The sequence below is a fragment of the Amblyomma americanum genome, chromosome 5, assembly GCF_052857255.1.
Source record: "Amblyomma americanum isolate KBUSLIRL-KWMA chromosome 5, ASM5285725v1, whole genome shotgun sequence".
NCBI classification, from domain to species: Eukaryota; Metazoa; Arthropoda; class Arachnida; order Ixodida; family Ixodidae; genus Amblyomma; species Amblyomma americanum.
Window position 1 is genome coordinate 211,013,667 of NC_135501.1, and position 22,838 is coordinate 211,036,504.

Sequence of the window (22,838 nt, forward strand, 5' to 3'; positions counted from 1 at the left end):
GTGTAATATTGTATTTTGCTCAGCAGGCGAAGTGATGTTGGTATAACTGGGTTTGGTGAGGGCAGTGTTTGAAGGGCTTTAAATACTTTGCATAGCTTCTAACATGCACTTCCTTTCAGGTCGGAAGACCACTTGTTTTTTTTTTTTTAAATTATGGTCCATCATATCTGAGACACCCTGTATACAGGCCGCTCCAGTTTGAAAGGGAACAGCCAGTTGAAAATGACTAGGACATTAAATACCTAGGCGAAAAGTAGCTTGAAAGCAGTTGCACTTATCACACATATTATATGAGAGCACAAGGAGCTTGTCCGGCCATTCAGCATTGTCACCGTCTCGTGTCATCATGGACAAGACTTCATAGCCCTGTGTTACGCAAACCAAGCTAGGTGTCAGTTATGGGGCAATAACCGAGTGCTCAAAATTTCCCACAATGGAGCTGCCTGTATATTCTTAGAGCTGTAGAGCATTTCCAGTAACGGTGTTGCATGATTTGTGATTGTAAACTAACCTCTAATCACACACCATCTCCTTGATGATGTGTCTGTAATGTTTACACATCTTTGTCTATCAGTGAAGATGTTCTAGTCATTTAGCAGTCATTGTAGCCACTGCACCTTACAATCTTTATTATGCATTGTTGTACAGCGGTTTCCTTGCAGTAGGTACAGCTTTTAGCACAGAGCGAAACCCCTACCCACACACCATTACGCTAAATGCTTAGCTTTGGTATTTACACTACTTATATATGCGAAAATGTTTTGTAGTCCGGAAAATGCATCATGTACACTGTACTATGCCATATTTATTGTATAGGTAGCCTCTGTATGAAAGAAAACATGCACTTTGAACTCAATTTTTCAGATTTTTTTTCTTAACTGCACTCAGAAATGCCATACGGTAATTGTACATCAAGGTAAAGTATGCTTGTATGTACACTGCCTTTTCTGCAATAGAAACGCTCGTGTCAAATGCTGTGCCTAAAAAAATAAACGCGCTTACTGAATGTATGATGCAATAAAAAACAGCTTTTTGATTCCAACAAGCACCACAAATATTTCATGCCTTATTCCAGCACTACACGTTTGGTTCATGCATGTTCGTCACACAGGTAATGACCACAGGCACTCCACCAAGCTGGAACGAGACAGCAGAGAAGGGGCAGGTGGGCTGACATAAGCACTGACAAAAGAGAGTTCAAAATGATGCTTTTCAGAAATTGGGCGAGCTGCTTCAGCACCTTTTCCGTCTTCAGGAAGAGACTGTGCAACACGCTGCTGAGGGACTGGAAGATATACTAGCAAACACACTGAAAATGAAGTGGCAGCCGGTGGGGGGCACTTGTTTGTCACAGCTGGCTTCTCGCTGCACACAGGTTGGCCAAGGGCACAACCACATCACACAATTGCTCACACACTTGCAGATGTGTGTTGTGCAATGACACAAGGAAATGACAGTGGAAACAGGGGAAGAGTGCCTGATATGACTCTCTATGCCAGCATGGTGAGTCGTCTCTGGACGCTAGATTTTCCATCGCAACTGCCGCAGCACCATCCCTCGGTACGCCTTCCTCTGGAAACGGGTCGTCCTAGAGAGGCCAAAAGTACAGCACCGCGTGCTCTTCTCAGGAGGCAGGTGAGGAGGGATCCTGTCTGTACGAGGCGGCCACCATTTAGAGGTGGCCCGTTGTTATCTGGGTCAGAGGCAGTGTCGCCTGCACCCTCTGCTGATATGGGCACATCCAAACAGAGGCTGTGAAGTGCAGCACGTGCGGTGATGATGCGCACTGTCCACTTCCACTGGCACTGGTGCATCCGGTGCCCTTGAAAGCAACGGAAGCAGCTCTTCGGCACACCAATACAGCGCTCAGCCACAAATTGTGTGAAAGCATGTGGCGTGTTGTACAGGCCTTCTGCTGAGTCAGGTCTGTAATGTCTTGCAACTGGTGCAGGCAGCCATGGCTCCAGTGGGTAGACATAGTCTCCTGCATAACAAAAAATGATGCAGTTAAGCATGTCCTTTCTCAGTGATCTCAACAGCATTACAGGATACTCTGCTATACAGTAGAAGACTCACGCCAAGTAGCCCACAACCAGGCTTTGCTGAATATGACATTCAAGAGCATACATACATGCAGGATTTAGATGTATAAGTGAGCACTACTGTAAGGTCAGTCTTTTACCACCATATTCATATAAATGATGCGCTATGATTGCCTACAAAACACAAGCACTGTCAGGTGCATTTTGCTTTGGTTTCTTCAACAGGAAAGGCTATGCATTTCAACAATGTAATATGTGTCCTGTGTTTCTGCTGCAATTATATTTAACAAAAGGAAAGGGTGGCAATACACTGTATCATACTGTAAAGTGTCTGCATTTGTGTAACTGTCCAGACTGATTCTTGTAGCTTTAGCAGATACGGCCAAATGCATAGTGCTGGAGCTCAATAGATGTGACTGAGTTCGCCCGACGGGTGACACGGCTATTTTACTGCTTACCCAGAAAAAAAATCACCGTCGTCCAGCAGGCCTTCCTCCGCCTCGGAATGCCGCCAGACAAACGCGTCGCGGAAGGATCCGGGTCAGCGCGAGTCCACGGCCAGGATGCACATGTTCGCGCCACAGATCTGAGAAAAAACAAGCACAGCCCGTACTCACTCTCGCTGCCGAGGCCCGCACTTGTAGCTCATGCACTTGTAGCACTTGAACTCATGCGGTCAAAAACAGTGGCCGAGGTATACTCACTATTACGTCCGCAGCGTAGAACCGCTTGCGGCTCATTCGCAGCACTGCCCCCAGACTCCTTGATAGTGATGAGTGCCCAATCGACACACCCGACGACGCCGGAGATGCTGCCGCGGCGAACGTTTAGGCAAAGGACGTCCTCCTTCGCCGCCGCCTTCTCCTCGGATCTCCTTGGAAAGCAAACACCCCCCTTCTGTTACCCAACGTTGACATTGGTCTCCGCTGCCCGCCGCAAAGGCTTGTTCACAGTCGGTTGGGCTGCGCCGACGTTTTCTTCATTTCCAACGGCGCCTTGAAACCCACCGGAGGCGAAGAAGCGCAGCGCGCACAGCACTGCCGCTCCACTGACAGCGCACTCACCCGCGCACCTCCCAGTTCAACGGCGAGTTCGTCGCACAGACACTGCGCAGTCTCCTCGAAATAACTCTCCCGCGCGTCAAAGTCGTCTTCATGCACCCTCCGACACCGTTGCTCGCGCGGTCACCCGCGTATACGACGATGTAAACAGCCGCCATTTTCTGTCTCAAACGTGTTGATACTACTTTTTCCAGTCTCAAAAAATCGTCTCAATCTGCTCGCATAATTAGATGGCCAACGTCACCACTTCTGCGCCATTTACGACGTCAGTCAGTGACGAAAAAAATCAAAATGGCCGCCGACCAATAGGAGAGAGCCAAATGATATACTTTTTGAGACAATTTCGATTGAGACTGATCCGTAATCGCGCCCTAGAGCACTGTAACGCGGCCGCTCACTTCCGATGGCTTCCTCTGGGGGCATCTTTAGCCAAGTAGTCATGAAGCGAGTGTCTCTATTGTCTCTCATTTTGTGTAACATTCAGTGAAATAAATTTGCTTATAAACTTATTTTTGTTTTATTGCGTGTTTTATGCTAAGATTTGAATTAAAGTTTAAAATGAGTATATTTAATTGTGTTAATGATTTCGACAGATTTTATTCGAAACCTATTCAGCTGCTGGAAACACTGGGCAAACAAACTGGCGTACGAAGTCAGGAAAGCGTACATTTTGCGTTGCGCGGCGGGAGTTAAAAGTGTAGTGGCTGTGTTTTAAATCCGTATAATCAGAAGCGCTTGCGTAAAATAATCATCATGGTAAGTAGTAGTTTACGTTGTTTAGCCTTAGGAAGTGTACTTGATACATTTATTTCGTTGGTTTCTTAATTAATTGGCAGTGCAGCCGGCTATTAACGTCGCCGGTTCTATTGGCGTCTGGTGTCTGTAAACACCCGTTTCTTTTCTTTTTGTAGACGATCAGCAAGAACAACAAGATGCTACAGCACATCAACTACAGGATGCGTGTTATCCTTCAGGATAGCCGCATTTTCATTGGAACCTTCAAGGCATTCGACAAGCATATGAACCTTATCTTGGGTGACTGCGAGGAATTCCGCAAGGTTAAAGGAAAGAATCAAGCCAAGCATGGAGACCGTGAAGAAAAACGCGTTCTGGGCCTTGTGTTGCTTCGTGGCGAGAACATTGTGTCTTTGACCGTCGAAGGACCTCCGCCTCCTGAGGTTGTCTTCCGTGCTGTTGCAAATCCAGTGCCCCTTCTTTTTGTGCACTTTCGCATACCTCAACAGTGAATCCGGTTTGAATACTTTGTCAGGGTACTGAATCTGCACGGCTAAAGTATTTCTGGTAACGTGAAAGTAACAGGAATGTTTGCTTGCTTGTTTTAATGCAGTCGCGTTGAGGAGCCCGTGTCATTGAAAAGCTGGCGTCGTCGTCGTTGGTCGTGAGCGAAAAATCTACGAACAAAATTCCCAGAGACGCAACCAGGGTGGCAGGTGGGGCCACCTAGGTCACGGCGTCGTCACAACCTGCCCTCCGAATTGTGAGCAAACCGCCCACTGCTGCAGGTGGCTGTTGAATTAATGATTGGGCACGGAAAGGTTGCTCAGGAATAGCAACCTGGGTCGCACAAGCCCCACCGGTGGCAGCCATCGCAGGGCAGTGGCTTAACCGCTGCTGCTGTGTGCCAAGAGTGGCATAGCTACTCCCAGGGATCTGTGAATGTAGAGTAGAGAAAGAACGTTTTTGCATATAGGGGCATTAACGTCTTCACATTTTTTTGTTCCAATACACCTGGGAGTCTGTAATGGAGGGAATACTAATTCGCTGCTTTGTGATGATCAGGTTCTCGTGCTGTGCTGACCGTGGCACGAGCATCTGTCCAGTTTGCGGCCGTGGTGCATTTCAGTGCATTGATTTTCTCCAGCCGCTAGGCCCAAGGCACTTCACCTGAGCTGCCGTAGTTGAAGTATTTGAACCGAGTGGATGCCTTGTAGTGTTGCCTATGATGAAAGCTCATAGTCTGAAACCGAGGAAAGCTTAGGCGAATTTTTCTTTAATTTGTGGTGTTGATTTGTTGGCTGTAGCGTGCGCTTCTATACAGGAGGGCCTGCCCCGAGTGCCTATCCCTGGGGCTGCCCCTGGACCTGGGATTGGTCGTGCTGCTGGCAGAGGCATTCCAGCTGCACCTGTAGGTGCTGCACCTGCAGGTATGCTTACAAGGAGCCCAGAGGCTTGAAAAATACATTGTTGTTCCTGTTTGTACATTGCGAAAAAAAACTATATTCTGCCAGAAGAGGGCTTAGTTGGGCTGGTTGATGCATGTTGATAGAAACCAATTTAACAGCACTAACAGACAAGACGAGCTTGTGTCCATATTCTTCTCTTGTGTCCTGTCTGTTAGCGCTGTTCAGTTGGTTCTCATCAGTTGATATTCTGCCATACTCTGCATATAGAGTGTACAGGAGTATCTTCCTTCCCCATTCTTCAGTGCCAAGTTACTTGGAAATTGTCAGAAAAGTTAGCCTGGCACTTGGGTGAATCGACACGCAACTATGTGCCATTGATGATGTCTCTGCTAGGGCTGGCAATCAAGAAGCAAGTGATGGTACCTTAGAAGAATGCTGGCCTCTGCTTAGTCCATGCATCAGCATGGACTGGCGGGCAGGCTGGTGGGTAGGCTGCGCTGCACTCTCGTTTGTGAGCACTGTACATTTCCTGCTTGATGTTTGTTTGCTTGTGAGCGTTTTATGGTACGATTTGCACTTTGGAGCCATCGCACATTCTTGTGCTGCCCAAGTGTTTTACGCGCTGCACTAAATTTTGCAGACTTTCCACAGCTTTCTTTTGTTGCCGGGTTTTATTCATCTAAGGGAATATTTGTGCATAAGATGGGAACGACTGTACTGGACTAAACTTTCTAGGCTTTCTAACCCATTGTGTGGCTTTTAAATGCAAACATAGAAAAAAGGGTCTGCCCTGGCGAATTGGCGAGCGCATGTGCTGTGAGCAAAGTTTTAGGTTATTGAGCAAACCTGGCTTCACGCTGTCAGATCGCTCATCAAATGCCAGCGCAGAGGAGGGAAAGTTCTGCAGGGCTGCTTGTCCTCTTCTGCCACCTTAACTAGCACAAAAAGAGGAAGTTTGAAGCAGCTCCTCAACAAAGCTGTGCATTATGCTGCTGAAGCCTTGCGAAAGCACGAGACGTGTTTGCTGCCTGAACATCGCCAAAACGCTTTGGAATTGTTTCTAAAACTTTTTAAGCCCAATATTTGCAAATTTTTCAGTGCAGGTGACAGAAAACAGCGACCTCATGAAGATACTTAAGCCAATGCCCCGAAAGTGAGAAATTCTATAACGAGAGTGAGAAGTTATCTCCTTTGACCTCTGCAATGTCGTGTCCATGTACATTCGAAGATCATAGCTTATTTATGTCTTCTGAGGGCATGTCCAGGGCAAATTTATTTGGCGAAAATATTGCATGCCTACGAATGCAGCTCTTATTTAGGCAGCTGTAGAACTGTTACAATTTTCTGACGTGACTGCTTTTACTTCTGGGCACAATGCTTCTTAAGATCACAACGAAGTGTGTTATAAGATGTGCTCGTGTTGAGCCAGTTTCTTTGAAACAACTGGCTGGACCACGCCCCCTCTGCCCTGCAGGGATTTAAATTTTTGGTTGCATGTTTCTTCTTTGTAATGATGCGCAAGACATTAATAACATGGATTGCCATGTGGTTTCATATATGGCCGCTAAATAAATTACAGTTGGTAACAACTTTATTAAAAAAAATTCTGCAGAGCTTTCGCCGACGGGGCCTTAGGTCTCCCACGTGGGGACGTCGAGGTGTTGCCTCGCCGTCCCCACGTCCCCATAGTCCGAAAAATCGTGAAGTACAAAAAATCACTTTGTTGAGATGAAATCGGCTTAAAAATGTCACTGATTTTACCTTGCGAAAAATTTCTCTTGCTGGTGACGATTTGTGCCAAGGTTGTGCTTTCACTGTACACGTTAGACAGCAAGGTCATCGCATTTAGTTGGAATACTTCCCACGCTTCTTTGACGGACCCGGCGGGGCAATGTCCACAACCCGAGTGTGCACCACACCGCTCGTTAAACACTGTGGGTTTCTCAGTAGGCACAGGCCACTACCCACCGCGGGTTCGAGCTTCGCGCGAGCCAAGGGCCCCGATCAGCCGTCACCACACGCACCCTGGGGCACCGCTGCGCCTGCGTTCAACCTCTGCAGAGAGGAGAGCGGCTCGCCGCAAGAAACAGGCCTCCAAGTTCACAAAGGAGACGTTTATGGACGCCGTCCTCCAGCGGTACACACGCACACTCAACAGTCACCCCGTCCCGGGGCGCGCTCAGAGCAAGGCTCCGGTGCGCGCTCGGGGCAACAAGAAAAATGCGCGCCGCCTGCACGCCGCTGCAGGAGATTGTCCCCGCGGCAGTGCTGTGATCTCTCTCGTGTCGGCCGTTGGGCCGTTTGCGAGAGAGAGTGGGCAGTCAACGCAAGGTGCGCCTGTCAGAGGTCGTTGGACCCCTGGACAGGCTCGAGCCGTGGTGGATCGAGGACCCACGCTGGCGAGCTCGAGTATGAACTGGTCCGAACGGCAGAGGCCGGCCCGGACGAACAGTAACGTACGCACCTTACGCTGTCTCGGAGGGGTCCCTCTCTCTGGGCCCCGCTCGGACGGTCGCGCGCCGCGCGACCACCCAAAACGGGTCCCGAATTCCTGCCAAAAGTCACCAATGGCAAAGGCCCTTGGGAAGCCAGGGGCGGAGCTGCGGCCGAATGACAGCGATTAGCCACCAGCCGTCTCTCCGCCTACCGAGGCGGGAGAAAGGGAAAGAGAGCGACGCGGGATGCCGCGCAGACGCCACGGTGGGAATCTAGCAGGCTTCCCACAACACACGTCAAGATAAGGCACTTTTCTTTCAAAGTGGCGGAGCCGCCGGACTCGATCACAAAACGGCGAACAGAAGTAACTTCGTGAAGACTGAGCGCCACTCGGTCAACGCGGTCAGAGAAACCCAAGTGACGAAACAGCGAATGGCGAATGTATGAGGCCCGCCACGGTGGCTCAGTGGTTAGGGCGCTCGGCTACTGATCCGGTGTACCCGGGTTGGAACCCGACCGCGGTGGCCGTGTTTCGATGGAGGTGAAACGCAAAGGCGCCCGTGGGCTGTGCGATGTCAGTGCACGTTAAAGATCCCCAGGTGGTCAAAATTATTCCGGAGCCCTCCATTATGGCACCTCTTTCTTCCTTTCTTCTCTCAGTCCCTCCTTTATCCCTTCCTGCTGAGATGTGAGATAGCTCCCGCACAATTTCCTTCCCCTCAACAACCAATTTTCATCGTATGGGACAAGCGATAACTGCCCGTGACAGCGTCGGTGACAAAAGCAAGTTGGCGGCGATGACAATCCGGCTGCCGCCTCGAAATGTCAGAGATCACAGGGACCGCTATTGGCAACAATGAGATAGCAACAATGAGAGGCAACAATGAGACTGCAGCATAAATTCACCTCGATCCAAAATGGCGCCTTTTGCACCGGCGAAAAAGCCGATAAGATGGCCGATTTTGGCCCGCAGGCGACTGAAATTAGTCCGAAAAATCAAACTTTCGGACTTTTGAAGTCCAAAATATCCGTCGCGAATATGTATGCGCTTCTATGGGGCGACTGATGGTGCCTCATCGAAGTCCGAAATATCCTACATCGAAGTTCGAAATATCCTACAAGTCCAAATTATTGGAGTCGGAATTACCCGTCTGCTACTGTATAATCAAATTTCTTCTGTCACCTGTTCTAGTTTCGGTTTCAGCAGCCAAGTGATCACTGTGATGTCAGAGGTTAGTGTTGGTCACGTGAGGCATAAAGAAAAGTGCTATATAATAGTTTCTTTGTTTAAATTTACTACAGTGCTAAAGTCAGCCTCACGTGACCTATAGTGATCTTTGAAGTCATGATGCCATGCGGCTGCTGAAATCAAAACTGAAACAGGTGAGAGAAGAATTATGCTGCTGTGCAGTACAGTGGGAATAAGATGAGATGCAGAGTGCGACGACTAGACTGGGGGCTGATGCTGACTGTTCTGTAATGTCCCCATCCCTGAATTCGACCTGAAAATAGAAATTGGGGGATGCTTAAGCTTTGTCTTAATGATTTGAATGCAACAGCATTATCAGGTCTTGTTTGCATCGCCTACTCACCTAATTTCTCATTAGCATACTCATTATTAAATATGTACGCATCAGTACACGTCTCTGAAACACTTCACCAAGTCAAAGACCTCTGTACATTTGCTAGGTCTACCTTTATTCAGCTTGAACCAGCTAGCCTTCCTGGCCTATGGGTAGCATGCCTGTTGCAATCTGAAGGTCCCGTGTGGGATTCCCACTCAAACCCATATTAGCCCAATTTTCTTTTCGTATGAGTTTTATTAATTCTTTGCTGCCATTGGGATTCTTCACCCGCAGCCATTTACAATGACACCAGCTTTTCTATGATGCGGGGTTGACACCAGTTTCTTCATTACCACTTTTCTCACAACCTCATATCACTTCTAGTATGTCCTCGGCAGCTTCCACTATCTTGCACATTTTTCCACATTGCTGGCGCATTTGTTTTTATCGCTTGGTGGAGGCGCTGGGTAAGTAGTCTTGGACTCACTAGCAGATGCTTGGCCGGCTCACCCCAGCTCGGCCTTTGATCTCCTCGTCGTCTTCCCACTGCATCGCAGTGAAGTGTGACAGTATACTATTACTTAGTGGTCGTATGAATTATTACAAGGAAAACAGCATTACAACCAAAATTAGGTGTCTAAACGATTGAACGCCACTTACCCGGGCTTTTCTCATACTTCACCTTTGAATTGTGCATTCAAGAAGTTTCTCTCGCTGTAGTTATTTTACTTCCTGGCAAGCAATTTTTTTGCTTAATATTGCTTATAGTTCTCGTATGCCCTCGGCAACTTCCATTATTTTGCACATTTTTCCGTATTGCTGGCGCATTTGTTTATATCATTCTGAATTGTCTTTGTATACTTCTCACACTGGAGCCTTAAGGTATTATTCCAGCCCCGCAAAAGTGTACGAACTGTGATCTCCGTTCAGAACCAAGCGCAACCTGCGGAGCAGGTAGTCTGGGATGCAAGCATTCGAACTAGGCGTGGAAGCCGGGATCCCTTGATCTTGGTGCAATGGTCAGGCATAGCAAAAATAGGCTGTGGTCTGCCTGAGCACCTGTTGGCGAAAGGGGGGGAGCAGCTTGGAGGGGACGTGCATGGAGCGGGTAAAGTTGTAGCATGTGCGCTTCTGCGCAGTTTCCATGGCTGCCGCTGCAGTCTTCGGCTATCCTCCTTTATTGAAATTTAGAGATTGTCTTGTAAGCTACAGCCACCGTGCTGGCTCAGTGGCTGTGGTGCTCGGCTGCTGGCCTGAAAGACGCGGGATCCATCCCGGCAGCAGCGGTCGCATTTCGATGGAGGCGAAATTTTAGAGGCTCATGTACTGTGCGATGTCAGTGCACGTTAAAGAACCCCAGGTGGTCGAAGTTTCCATCCTTAAAACAAAAACAAATCTTGTAAGCTACAGGGGACTGGAAAAAGCGGACAGCAGAAATTTAAAGCTTCAGAGCAAACCTGCGCAAATGTACCCCGTTGGTGTCTACTGCAGCTTAGTTTCGTTTTTGTGCTTTTGGTTGGTTGCACTAGTGTCACAGCGACGATGGAACTGCAAAAAAATTCATGCCACTCGTAAGCCTCGAAGGGCCGTAACAACGGCCCTTCCATCAACTACCAACGCGCTCTTGAGCGCCGAGCGCATTTGAAAGTAAAAAGAAAACTTGTTGGACGCTTGAGCTTGTCTTAGAATGCGATTGTGTTATCAGCACAATCACCTCCGCTTATCAGCAACCGCAGTCAGCAGCCACGTGTGGGGAGTGTGGGGTGCCAGTTTGCTGTTTGTTGATAGCCGTCATTGGCAGCTGCCCGCGCGCGAAGGGAGGGGATGCCAGTTGCATGTTGACATAGCAGCTGCTCAAGGCCAGCACCAAGAGCGATGCGACGGAGCCACGCAGTAAGGATGCAACCACGCTGTTGCATTCCTGATATCTCGTTTGTCTCGACCCCGCCTCTTTGGAGCCGCCGCGGTGGCTGAGTGGTTACGGTGCTCGGCTGCTGACCCGAACGACGCGGGTTCGATCCCGGCCGCTGCGGTCGAATTTCGATTGAAGCGAAGTTCCAGAGGCCTGTGTGCTGTGCGATGTCAGTGCACGTTAAAGAACTCCAGGTGGTCGAAATTTCCGGAGCCCTTCACTACGGCGCCTTTCATAGCCTGAGTCGCTTTGGGACGTTAAACCTCCATAAACCAAACCAAACCCGCCTCTTCGGATTTTCAAATTAAAAAAAAAAATAGGTAGACTTACAATCGTGTAAATACGGTAGTACCAATTAGCCTATTGGTCCATTTTGTGCAGCTAGTCTGAGAGACAAGGAATTGTTGGATGATGGAAGTCTGACATTCGTGCCCCTTTTTCTTCACACAGCTTGCTCACAGTGAGACCACATATTCTGACCAAAAAGTGCTAGTGCTGTGAACATGTTGAAATCAAACTGTATCCAAGCTCCATGCAGGAATGAGCACATGGCATGCATACTACATGTTGCGAAAAAAGGGTTAAGCTATTAGTCCTTGCCCTGAGGGAGGTGTGTGTGATGTTATACGGAAAATCAGTTCAAAGCGAAGGGAGTACTTGCTCACTTTAAGCATGTAATATTAATGCATGGTATGATTTTGGAACTTACCTTGATTGGCAGTAGAAAGAATTACTTAAAAACCAAGCTATTTATGTTGCTGCTGTTTTATGCATCTGCCTCTGTGCACACGTTTCTGCTCCTCTGTTGTAGATATTTGTTACTTCAGGGTGTGTTTCTTTTATGAATATTGGCGACCTTTTTGTTTTTTAGTGTGTGTGCAAACGTGTAAGCGTGTCGCGTGAGTGAAGAACATGTACGAAGGGTGTGCTGTCTTAGAAGCCAGCTGTGCCATGGCGAGCAAGGAAGGTGCCTCTCGACTCGGCATTTTGTATCAGTTTGAGAGGCATATGAATGGTGTCTTGCAAGACCCTATGTGAAGCCTAGCATTTTGGGGCATGCAGGTCTTCAGGGCCCCGTGCGTGGTGTTGGTGGACCATCAGCCCAGGTGATGGCCCCGCAAGCAGGTCGTAGTGCACCCTTGCCACCGGGTGCTGTGGGTGTGTCGGCACCGCCACAGGTGCGGCCACCTGCTGCCATGGGTATGCGAGGGCCTCCTGGCATGATGGGTGGACCCCCAGCCATGATGGGTCGGGGCATGCCACCGCCGCCACCGGGTGGAATGCCCATGGGAGGCCGGCCACCCATGGGACCTCCTCCACCTGGCATGCGTGGGCCCCCTCCACCAGGCATGATGCGGCCAGGTGAGTCTTCCCCTCATTGGTTTCTCTGAATTGTGCCCTTTTGGAACATGTGCGCAATCCTTTATAAACAGGCAATTTCTCGGGCGCACTGATTCCTTTAGACCTCACTTGCATCACACCTTACGCATTTTTCTGTTTTTCAAATGGGTTGCGCTATTGAACCTGGTTCCAGTGCTCAGCATTTGTGCCTTCCTCTTGGTATTGCTAATGTAGCAAATACGGTCGTCAAATTCACAATTAACAAAACGTGCAGGCCTTGAGCAAGAGAAAATGATTGATCGGGATGTAGCAAAAACACGTTAGTTTGAACTTCGCATGACAGTGCAGTTCGAATTAACTAAAGCTCAAACTAATGAAAGCAAACAGAAAATGCAATGCAACACACTGCAATTGGGAAGCTGTTGGGTGGTGAGATTACCGTAAAAACTCACAGTGAAAGCTCAATAATTCGAACTACACTACTTGGTCCGGCCAAGTTCCATTGAGATTGTGTATAAAAAAGCCCGTTAATTCGAAAGCGAGTCAGTTCCGCTACAGATAATTCGAACTACGCGCCGCTGCGCCTGGGCGGCTTGGCACACAGCACGTGGCCAAAAAACCTCCGCATAGTTAGAGGCTGCACGCGTCCTAAACGGGAACAGAAGATGGAACCAGATAAAACCGTGGAAAAGTGGGTAAAGCCTAAATGACGCCATCACCAGCATGGCGGCCAGCAGCTGCCTACCCTCATTTCCGTGCAGCCTCCGAAACTTGCAACTAAATACCTATTTATTCGGGCCATGTTAATTCGGAAATACTGATTAGTTCTGTCGGCGCGGTCCCAGCCAATGCCCATGAAAGGCTATGACTTCGGATGGGCGGCACAAATTACGTGCGAAAAGTTTTTTTCTTTGCGAGTGTCGGCCATCCTTCCACCCATCAGTCGCCAACGGAAGCACGCGGTCAGCCGCGATCATGACGCCGCTTTTAGCATCACCAGGCGGTCAGCCGCTGGCTGGAAGCGGCCAACGTGGTCTGTCAGCGCAGACCAATCAGGGCGCGACCACATCTGACTTCCACCCGCTTCTACAACATGGCCACGCCTGCCGAAGCGGCCTCTCGCTTCACGACGAACTCGTCGTTGCCGCTACACTGTGCCTCATGTTCACGGCCAACAAAAGTCGCACGAAGCTTTCGCTTTGTCCGAAGATGCCCGCAGACAAAATTTTAGCGATGAAACGCACCAGATTTTCAGAATGCTTCTGGATTTTCAAAGCTGCTAGACTTAGCCATTACGCATCGGTTGACGTCAGGAAGCGTGGGAGATTCAAACAGGTTAACTGTTTTGGTTCAGAAAGGGGTCACAAAAAATAATTCGTCCTCTTTGTCGTTGGGGGTTATCGTTTCTACCGAAGGACGAATCCCAACATAAAAACGTAACAAGGGTTTATTCGATTGCCGATGGTAGCGGACGAACATACCGACACTATGTTCGTCTCGGTAGCGGAAGGTAGACTAGCGACCTTCCCAGCCGGGCAGCCTGTTTTTGTAGCCACTGTCGGTGACACACGCCTCGGGTGACACAGCGGTGGCGCTGTGTTTTATCGGGAACGCAGTCCAGCATGTGGCCATGTTAGGCTGGGCTGGATGATAAGGCGGAGGCTTCGCGGAAATATGTGCAGAGTGTGTCGCCACATCACCCCCCGCGGAGTGGAGAGCCCTCAGGGCTTGTAAAAATCTGCAGCGTACCCGACGTCCATAGCGTGTAGTGACAGAAGCAGGCTGCGATGTCGGGGGTGGTGGGGACGCCTGTAGGTGTGCTGGTATTTCCTGGTTTGGCACAGTCGATGTAGGCTGGCTTCAGCCGGTCGATAGAGATGCGCACATTGTTCCCGTTAACGCGCAGGGTGAAGGTTTTGTCGTCGCGACGAAGAACTGGGTAGCGTCCGCTGTAAGGTGGCTGGGCCGGGCAACATTATTTTTCTTTTTTCTCTGCCCACGCTGATATATGTAAGGTGGCTGGAAAGGCCTGCGGACAGTGTCGTCGCGGAGAAAAGTGTGCATGCACGTTGCCAGATCCTTGAAGACGAAAGGGGCAGTCTTAAAGTGGTGAGCTGCAGGTGACGGGCGGAAGGAAGTGATGGTGCGTCAGAGCTGGGCGATAAAATCGGTGGGATCTGACGTCGCGGTGGTGGATGGCGGGGCAGCAAGAAGTTCGCCTTGGAGACGGAGTGGTTCCCCGTAGACTAGCTCTGCAGGTGTAGCCTGAATGTCAAGCTTGAAGGTGGCGCGAAGACCTAGGGCAACGGCTAGGATGGCTTCGAGCCAGGTTGAGTCCGGGTGGCACATGATGGCTGCTTTGAACTGACGGTGGAAACGCTCGATCATCCTGTTGGCGCAGGGGTGGTAGGTGGCGGTCCTCGAGCGCTCGAACCCAATGGTTAGCCCAAGGAGCCTGTAAAGGTGCGATTTGAACTGTCATCCGTGGTCGGTGGTGACGCGGCAAGGGGGGCCGATGCGACGTCTTCGGCGGTGATTGCCACGAGGGGCCATGCCTCAGGTCATCGAGTGTACCGATCGATGGCAGTGAGGCAGTAGCGATAGGGTCCAGCTGGGGGAAAGGGCCCTATGATATCAAGGTGGACGTGTCGAAAACGACCAGAGGGCTGACGGGATGCTCCGAGCGGTGAAGTAACATGCCTGGTCACTTTAGCGCGCTGGCATTGAATGCAGGAGCGCGCCCAGGTGCGTCAATCCCACTGCATGGAGGGCCAGACATAGCGGCCGGCCACGAGGCGTGTAAGAGGTGCGTATGCCGGTATGGCCAAGATTATGCTGCTAGTTGAAGAGGCCATGGCGATGGGAAAGGGGCACGTAAGGCCTGCTTCGTGCTGTTGACTTGTCGCAGTAGATAGTCGTCGATCCAGGTATGGGGACTTGTTGCAGCTGTACTGAGGACCCGCCCTTAAGAAGTTCTTGCAGTTCGACGTCTGTAGTCTGAGCCTCGGCGAGGACGTCAGCTGTTATCTGCAAAGAGTTGATAGCTGCCACACGTGAAAGCATGTCGGCGACCACGTTGTCCTTCCCGCCGACATGTTGGATGTCGGTGGTAAACTCGGCAATGAACGAAACCGAGCTCTGCTGGACCGGCGGGAGTTTGTCGCGGTGTTGAGAGAAGGCGTAGGTCAGAGGTTTATGGTCGGTGCAGATAGTGCAGGGCTGTGCTTCGAGAATGTGGCGAAAGTGTTCAACTGCTTCGTATATCGCCAGAAGTTGTCTGTAGTAGGCTGGCGAACTCGACAGGGCGGTGGTCGTGGTTCCGTTGGTGGGACTGGCCGTCGTTTTCCGAGCTGAGAGTTTCTTGGAGAATGCCAAGGGATGCCAGGTGTTATCTACACGTTGCATAAGGGCGGTACCGACGACGAAGTTAGAGGCGTCCATGAAGAGCCCCAAGGGAGCGTCTGCCACGGGATAGGTGAGAAGTGTGGCGTTGCAGAGAGCAGCTTTGCATTCTTCGAAAACTTTCGTTAAAGCCGGTGTCCACGTGACGGGTTGGTTTCTTCATAGCTCAGCCAAGGCATCATGGAGGGGAGCCTGGTAGTCTGCTGCATGTGGCAAGAAACGCCTGTAAAAGTTCAGCATGCCGAGGAAACGGCAAAGGTCTTTAGAGGTGGTGGGTTGGGGGTAATTTTGCAGGTCTGAGATGCGTTGAGGCAAAGATCGAGTTCCCTCTTATGAAACTTCATGGCCGAGAAATTTGACGCCTGAAGCGCGAAGCGTGCTCTTTGGGACATTGACGAGTAGGCCGTGGTCATCGAGGCGTTGGAAAAGTAGACGGAGGTGCGTGTGGTGTTCGTCGGCGTTACAGGTAAAGACCAATATGTCGTCAAGATAGACGAAGCAGAAGTCGAGGCCGCGGACGACTTCGTCGATGAAGCGCTGAAAGGTTTGTCCAACGTTCCTCAGGCCAAGGCTCATGAAGGGAAACTCGGACAAGCCGAAAGGGGTAATGATTGCAGTTTTCGGGACGTCATCCAAGCATGTAGGCCTTTACCAGGTCTAGCACGGAGAAAACATGGCAGCCATAAATGCGATGGGCGAAGTCTTGTATGTGGTGAACGGGGTACCTGTCCGGAATGGTGAGGGCGTTGAGGGCACGGTAGTCCTCACAGGGCCACCAGCCTTCGGTCTTCTTCGGGACAAGGTGAAGTGGCAAGGCCCATGGGCCGTCGGAGTGGCGAGCGATTCCCTCACGAAGCATGGCTTTGAACTCTGCTTTGGCTATGCGCATGCGGTCTGGGGCAAGGGGACGGGCGCGGCAGAAAACGGGGCCTGGGGTGGTCCATATGTAGTGCACAGTGGTGTGCTGCACATCTTGTGGCAACCCGCTAGGGCGCGTCAAACCGGGAAATTCGGCGAGGATTGCACGGTACGGTGAATGATTTTCAACAACGAGTACATTGATGCTCGGCTGGTAGGTAGTCGTTCGATGTCCTGGCAAAGAATGTCCCGTCGTCGCATCGATGAGGCGGTCATGGCGGCAGTCCGGAAGGAGGTTATAGTGCGCCAAAAAGTCTGAGCCGATGATTGGCTCGCTGATGTCGGCAATGACAAAACTCCAATGAAGGCCACGGCATAGGTTTTTAAACTGGATGTGCAGACGGGGCGAGCCGTAAGTCTTGATTGTGGACCGGTTTTCCGCGCTTAGCTCGAAAGACATGGGACGGTTACTTTGAAGGTGGGCTCGTGGGTAGCAGCAGATGTCGGAACCACTGCTTTGTAATTTGATGGTGACGAAGATGCGACGGCCTCCAGGTTTGCAGCTCATGGCAGTGTCTACGAGCTGCCGTTGCCGTTTCCCTTATGTCCAGCGGAGCAGGGTGGTCGACATTTTCGTGCTCTGTCCCCCGAAAGCTTCGATGGTAGTAGCACCGGTCATCTTCACCAGGCTGCTGCGATGGGGTGGTGGGGTGGCTTTGCGGGTGGCGCGTCGTTGAATGGAGCTGAGCTGTGGATTGATGTCATCGATACGGCGAACAAGCTCTGTGGTGTTCTGTGGTGCAGCAACAGCCTGGACGGTGGGCGACAACTGCGGCAAAGAGACCTCGATGATGCGATCAGCGATCTCGGAAGGTTGGTCGTGAGGTAGCTTAAGCTGAGCTTGCAGAATTGCCTGGACCTGCGGTGGAAATCGAAGCCAAAGTGCTCGCAAAGGAATCCTGGACTTCATGTTTCCCGCGAGAGCACGCATGTGATGGAGAAGCTGCGAAGGCTTGCGCTCTGCAAGTTCTGCGGACTGTAGCTGTCGCACTTTCTGGTCTTCCGAGAGTGACAGGCGGCGGATGAGTTCAGTCTTGAGATGTTCGTAGAGGTTGGCCGTTGGCGGGTTGGCAAGGATATCCCTGACCTCGTTAGTGTAGCGGGAATCGAGGTGAGCAACGACATAATCATAGCGGGTCTGGTCTTGCGCAATGTGCGCGAGTGAAAACTGGGCCTCGACTTGGGTGAACCGTACCTCGGGCAAGTAGGCCCAAAACGTCGGAAGTTTCACAGCGACGCGCCAGACGTCGTGCGGGGCAGCATGCGGTATGCCATCTGCTGTGCTTCTGACATCTTCAACGGAGCCGGCAAGATGCTGCTACACGGAAGCATTAAGTTGGCCGTGACGTACTTCCTGAAGCTGTTGGTCTTGTTTCTCCATGGCGGTGCGTTCTTGTCCGTTGTCCGGGTCACCAAATGTGGGATGTCGTTTCTACCGAAGGACGAATCCCAACATAAAAACGTAACAAGGGTTTATTCGATTGCCGATGGCAGAGGACGAGCATACCGACGCCTCGCTTGTCTCTGTAGCGGAAGGTAGACTAGTGATCTTCCCAGCCGGGCAGCCTGTTTTTGTAGCCATTGTCGGTGACGCACGTTTCGGGTGACGCAGCGGTGGCCCTGTGTTTTTTGGGAACGGGGTCCGACGTGTGGCCGTGTTAGGCTGGGCCGGATGATAACAAGGCGGAGGCTGCACGGAAATATGTGCAGAGTGTGTCGCCACATCGTCATTGAATAAATAATAGCTTAACTCTTTTGGGACCGCCCAAAAGAAGGCAATTCTGATACATGCTTGAAAAATATTTTTTATTCAATAAAATTTTTTGCACTATCTTGTTGAAACATGCATCAAAACGAAGCTAAGTGATTGGACATTTATTGTAGAAAAAGTAAAATGACTGAACAATATACATGGTACAAAAAAAATCTCAAAATACAAATTTTCTCTTCAAGTAAACAAAAAAAGGTTGGAAATTTTACCATATGAAAGTAAAAAGCAGCACTGAAAAAATTCCAGAATATACAAAATGTGGTACAATACCTCTATGATAACTTTGAGGCAAAAAAACTTTGCAAGCTTATGTACAATTTTTTTGTGTGCATGATTTCTCACACCACTGTCACACGACTCACTTCTGTGCACGCTCTGTGCCACTCAAGGAAGCAGTTCCGCAAAGCATTGAAGCACAAATGCGCGTTGCAGTCACTGCAGAAAACAGTAGTTTTCACCTCATTTTTTGCTTGCTGATAGCACAGCTTACAATTTTTACGTCTCCATTTTTACGGGCTTGTGAAGGGGAGGCTTTGCGGGTGGTGGTGGAGGAGCAAGAGTTTGCTTGGCTCCTTCAAGATGAAGAAGCTGTTTACACCAGTTCCTCCCTGAAAGCTAAATGGTCGAAGGAAGCATTTCTAGCCAGCTCAGGGACTTCTGGATGTAATTTGCGGTATTCTTGGAACAGTATGAAACTATTCACGCATGCAATGTCGATACAGTGGAAGAAGAGAGTCTTCCACCAGCGGACGCTACGCATCAGTACATTGTAATAGCCAATCATCTGATCTGATTTATCCACTCCAAGCATTACAGAATTGTAATCGTGAATTGGCAAAGGTTTTGGGATCGAAATTTGGGTCCAAGTACTTCCACTTCTTTGTCTTCGTTTTGCGGTGACTGTCTCATTGGCTGTGTGCATCGTGCTCATCATGTTCACTACATGTCGGTCTTTCCATTGCAGATAGAGAATTTCTTGGTTGTGCAGCCATCTAATTTCACCTCGTTGAGCTTTCTTTTCCCAGCATGCATCTTTAAATTCTGCAGGGAATTCCCGGCGGTCTTTTCGCGTAGTCCCGCAAGCCAATGTTTTCCGGTCGAGGAGGTGACAACAGGTGTGTGGAGGTGTAAAAGTTATCCATAAAAATTTTGTAGCCCTGATCAAAGTATTCTGCACACAGCTGGCAAACTACATCAAAAGCCAACACATGGGGCCCTGGCTGGTTGCGCTTGCCTGTGTATACAGCAAACTGCACTGTATACCTGGTTTCCGGGTCTGCAAGGACCCACAGCTTGTAGCCCCACTTCGTTACTTTATCTTTCATATACTGCCATATCCCTGATCTCCCTTTAGATTTCACCATGCGCTCATCCACAGAGAGGTCTCGATGAGGCTGAAAGAGCTTTGCCGACACTTTGTTTATGTGTTGCAGAAGCCACCACACGAAGCGAAGCTTTCCTTTTGACATCTGAGTGACATTGTCCAAGTCAGCAACATGTAGCATCGCAAGAAGCGCTATGAAGCGACGCACGCGGCATAATTCATGGTGGCAGCAGACTACTGTAGATGCTTCCCACGTTCCAGTATAGCATGATGCGTGGTGCTTTCAAGATGCCCATATAGAATTATGAGGCCAATGAACTTTATCATTTCACTTGTAGTGACCTCTTCCCAGGACCCATCGGGACAAGCATGAGTGGGCTTCTCCAAGATCTTCATCCAAGCATATTTGTTGGTGTTTTCACAAATAGTTTTGATTACTTCCGCCGAGAAAAAAGGAAAAAGAAGTCGAGGGCGGTCAGGAATCTCTTTGTGTTGCTCAGGAGTGCCACACCCACATCCTCGGTCAGATGCACACCAGGTTCCCGCCTGGGAGAAAACTGAATACGCTTCTGTCGCGGGGGCAGGACGTCGTTCCTGTAGCTTGTGGAAACCCTACCAAACACAGAAAAATAATGAGAACATATACAGTGAAATCTCGATACAACGAATGCCGCATTAACGATTTTTTCAGATTTACGAAAATTTCAAAAATTCCTGCCGAAATGAATATATTTTCAATGCAAAAATATTTCACTACTACGAATTTCAAAATATTGAACATTTCAGAATAACATGCACAATTTATTTTCTCCCCTATAGAAACGCGCCTCGTTACTACGAAGTTTTTTGAATTTAAGATGAGTTCGCTGTGGCGTATCAAAGCTGTAGCTATCACCATCATCTGTGTCTCGCCGGAAGTTGGATACATCCACTAGACTTCCGCCATTTTTTTTGTTCTGTTGTTTTCAAGCAAGGGCAGTGGCTTGGTGGTGCAGGCAAGCTCTCGCTACCTGCTTTTTGTCCGTACTCCACGAAGACGTGTAAGTTAGTTCTGTGTGGTGCTGAGTTGAAGAGCGTGACTATGAGCTCTGCTGGTGCCTGTGTTAAAAACAAGCGACGACAGTTTTCACTGAAGGAGAAGGTGGATATTCTCCATGAACTGGACGCCGGAAAAAAGCAGGTGAACTTGTGCAAAGAGCGCGGCATTGCGCCGTCAACCGTTGCTACCATTTTAAAAGAAAGAGAAAAAATCACCAAGCTTCATCGACTGTCCCAGCTTGATCCCGCGAGAAAACGTTTGCGACTTGGCAATCACGAAAATGTAGACGAAGCTGTTCTCGCTTGGTTCAAGGAGGTTAGGCTTCAGAACATTCCGGTGTCTGGCCCGATGCTCCAAGAAAAAGCGCATTCATTCGCCACTGCCTTTGGTATCACCAGATTCGAGGCAAGTTCTGGCTGGCTTTTTTGGTTTCGGCAAAGGTCTGGAATTACTTGGCAAGTGGTTTCCGGCGAGGCGGCAGCTGCGGACAAAGAAGGCGCAATCTCCTGGCGCGACGACCGCTTTCAGGAGATCGCCGAAGGTTACGCGGAGGAGGACATTTACAATGCCGACGAAACTGCCTGCTTTTACCAGCTGCTGCCGGACAAAACAATGAATTTCAAGGGGGAAAAGTGCAGGGGCGGTAAGAAATCCCGTGTCTGGGTATCTGTCCTGTTTTGCTGCAACGCACTGGGGACAAAAAAACTGAAGCCCCTGGTCATAGGGAAGTACACCAGCCCTCGCTGCCTAAATAACGTAGTGTCTTTGCCCTGTGAGTACAGGGCTAATAAGCGAGCCTGGATGACGCGAGAGTTGTTTGCTAGTTGGCTCGTCAAGCTAGACGACCAGATGAGGAGGGATGGGAAGAAAATACTCATCGTGGACAATTGCTCCGCACACATCGTGAACGTGCGCCTCACAAATGTGCGCCTGGAGTTCTTGCCCTCTAACAACACTGCTTTGCTCCAACCCCTGGACCAAGGAATTATAAGAAGTGTAAAGGCAGAATTCCGAAAGCGGATGGTGCAACGACTGCTCATCAACATCCGGCTTGGGCGCCCGACTGCAGTTGACATCCGCCAAGCCGCAGAAATGCTCATTGGAGTGTGGTGGAACGTAAAAGCATGCGCCATTAAAAACTGCTGGCGGAAAGCAGGGCTTTTGAAATCGGCACAGGCAGAAGACTGCGAAGTCGGAAACTCGCCGCCTCACTCGGAACAAAGCAACGACGTACGGGATGACAGCAGTGCCTTGTGGGACGAAATTACCGAAAATATGTCCGTAGAACCGTCGGTAACTTTTGCGGACTACGTTGAATGCGACAGCGAAGCCTTAACGTCAGCCGAGCTGACCGAAGAAGACATCGTCACCAGCGTGCGCGAGAACGGTCAAGGTGATGAGGATGACCTGGACGACGACGCGGAATCGCCACATACGGACGAAGCTGTCTCAACTTCAGATGTTTTGGCGTCGATTGGCAAGATTCGCACCTTCATCGCACACTGTGATGAAGTGCCTGAATCTGTCCACAAGAAAGTCGGCGACGTTGAATCGTTTGTCTTGGGGAGCGTGTGCCGCAGTCGCCAGAAGAAAATTACGGATTTCTTTAAATAAAGACAAGAAAGTGTGCTTGTTGTGTTATCTGATGATGCCTGGCCCACACGAGAGCCCTTTCTAAAGGTAGGAATTACTCTTTGAGCGGTATATTACCTTTTGTTTCCGATTGTTTCGTTACTACGATATTTCAGTATAACGAACGATTCGCGGGGGTCCCGCGAAGTTTGTTGTATCGAGATTTCACTGTAGTGATCCTGCGTAAATACTCAAGAGCGAGCAGAAAGTAAAACTATAGAGTCACCTTCGGACACTAGTTGACGGTCCAG

At 49.8% G+C, this 22,838-nt stretch overlaps 1 protein-coding gene and 1 long non-coding RNA gene across 3 annotated transcripts in view; one reads left to right on the plus strand and one right to left on the minus strand.

Moving 5' to 3' along the window:
* Window positions 1-602: 602 nt before the first annotated feature.
* On the minus strand, window positions 603-3,469 carry LOC144133595 (uncharacterized). Its single transcript, XR_013315077.1, has 3 exons — window positions 2,747-3,469; window positions 2,501-2,628; window positions 603-1,984 (listed from the first exon to the last, which is right to left on the minus strand). It is a non-coding gene; the product is annotated as an uncharacterized LOC144133595 (long non-coding RNA).
* Window positions 3,470-3,721: 252 nt separating this feature from the next.
* LOC144133596 (small nuclear ribonucleoprotein-associated protein B-like) overlaps window positions 3,722-22,838 on the plus strand; it is a 28,794-nt gene continuing 9,677 nt past the window's right edge. For both annotated transcript variants that reach the window (XR_013315078.1, XM_077666790.1), the window contains exons 1-4: window positions 3,722-3,859; window positions 4,015-4,281; window positions 5,163-5,268; window positions 12,223-12,522. Coding sequence is in view for 1 of the 2 variants with exons in the window: in XM_077666790.1 (XP_077522916.1) it covers window positions 3,857-3,859; window positions 4,015-4,281; window positions 5,163-5,268; window positions 12,223-12,522 (676 nt within the window). In the remaining variant the exon portion in view is untranslated. The remainder of the gene's footprint in view (window positions 3,860-4,014; window positions 4,282-5,162; window positions 5,269-12,222; window positions 12,523-22,838) is intronic.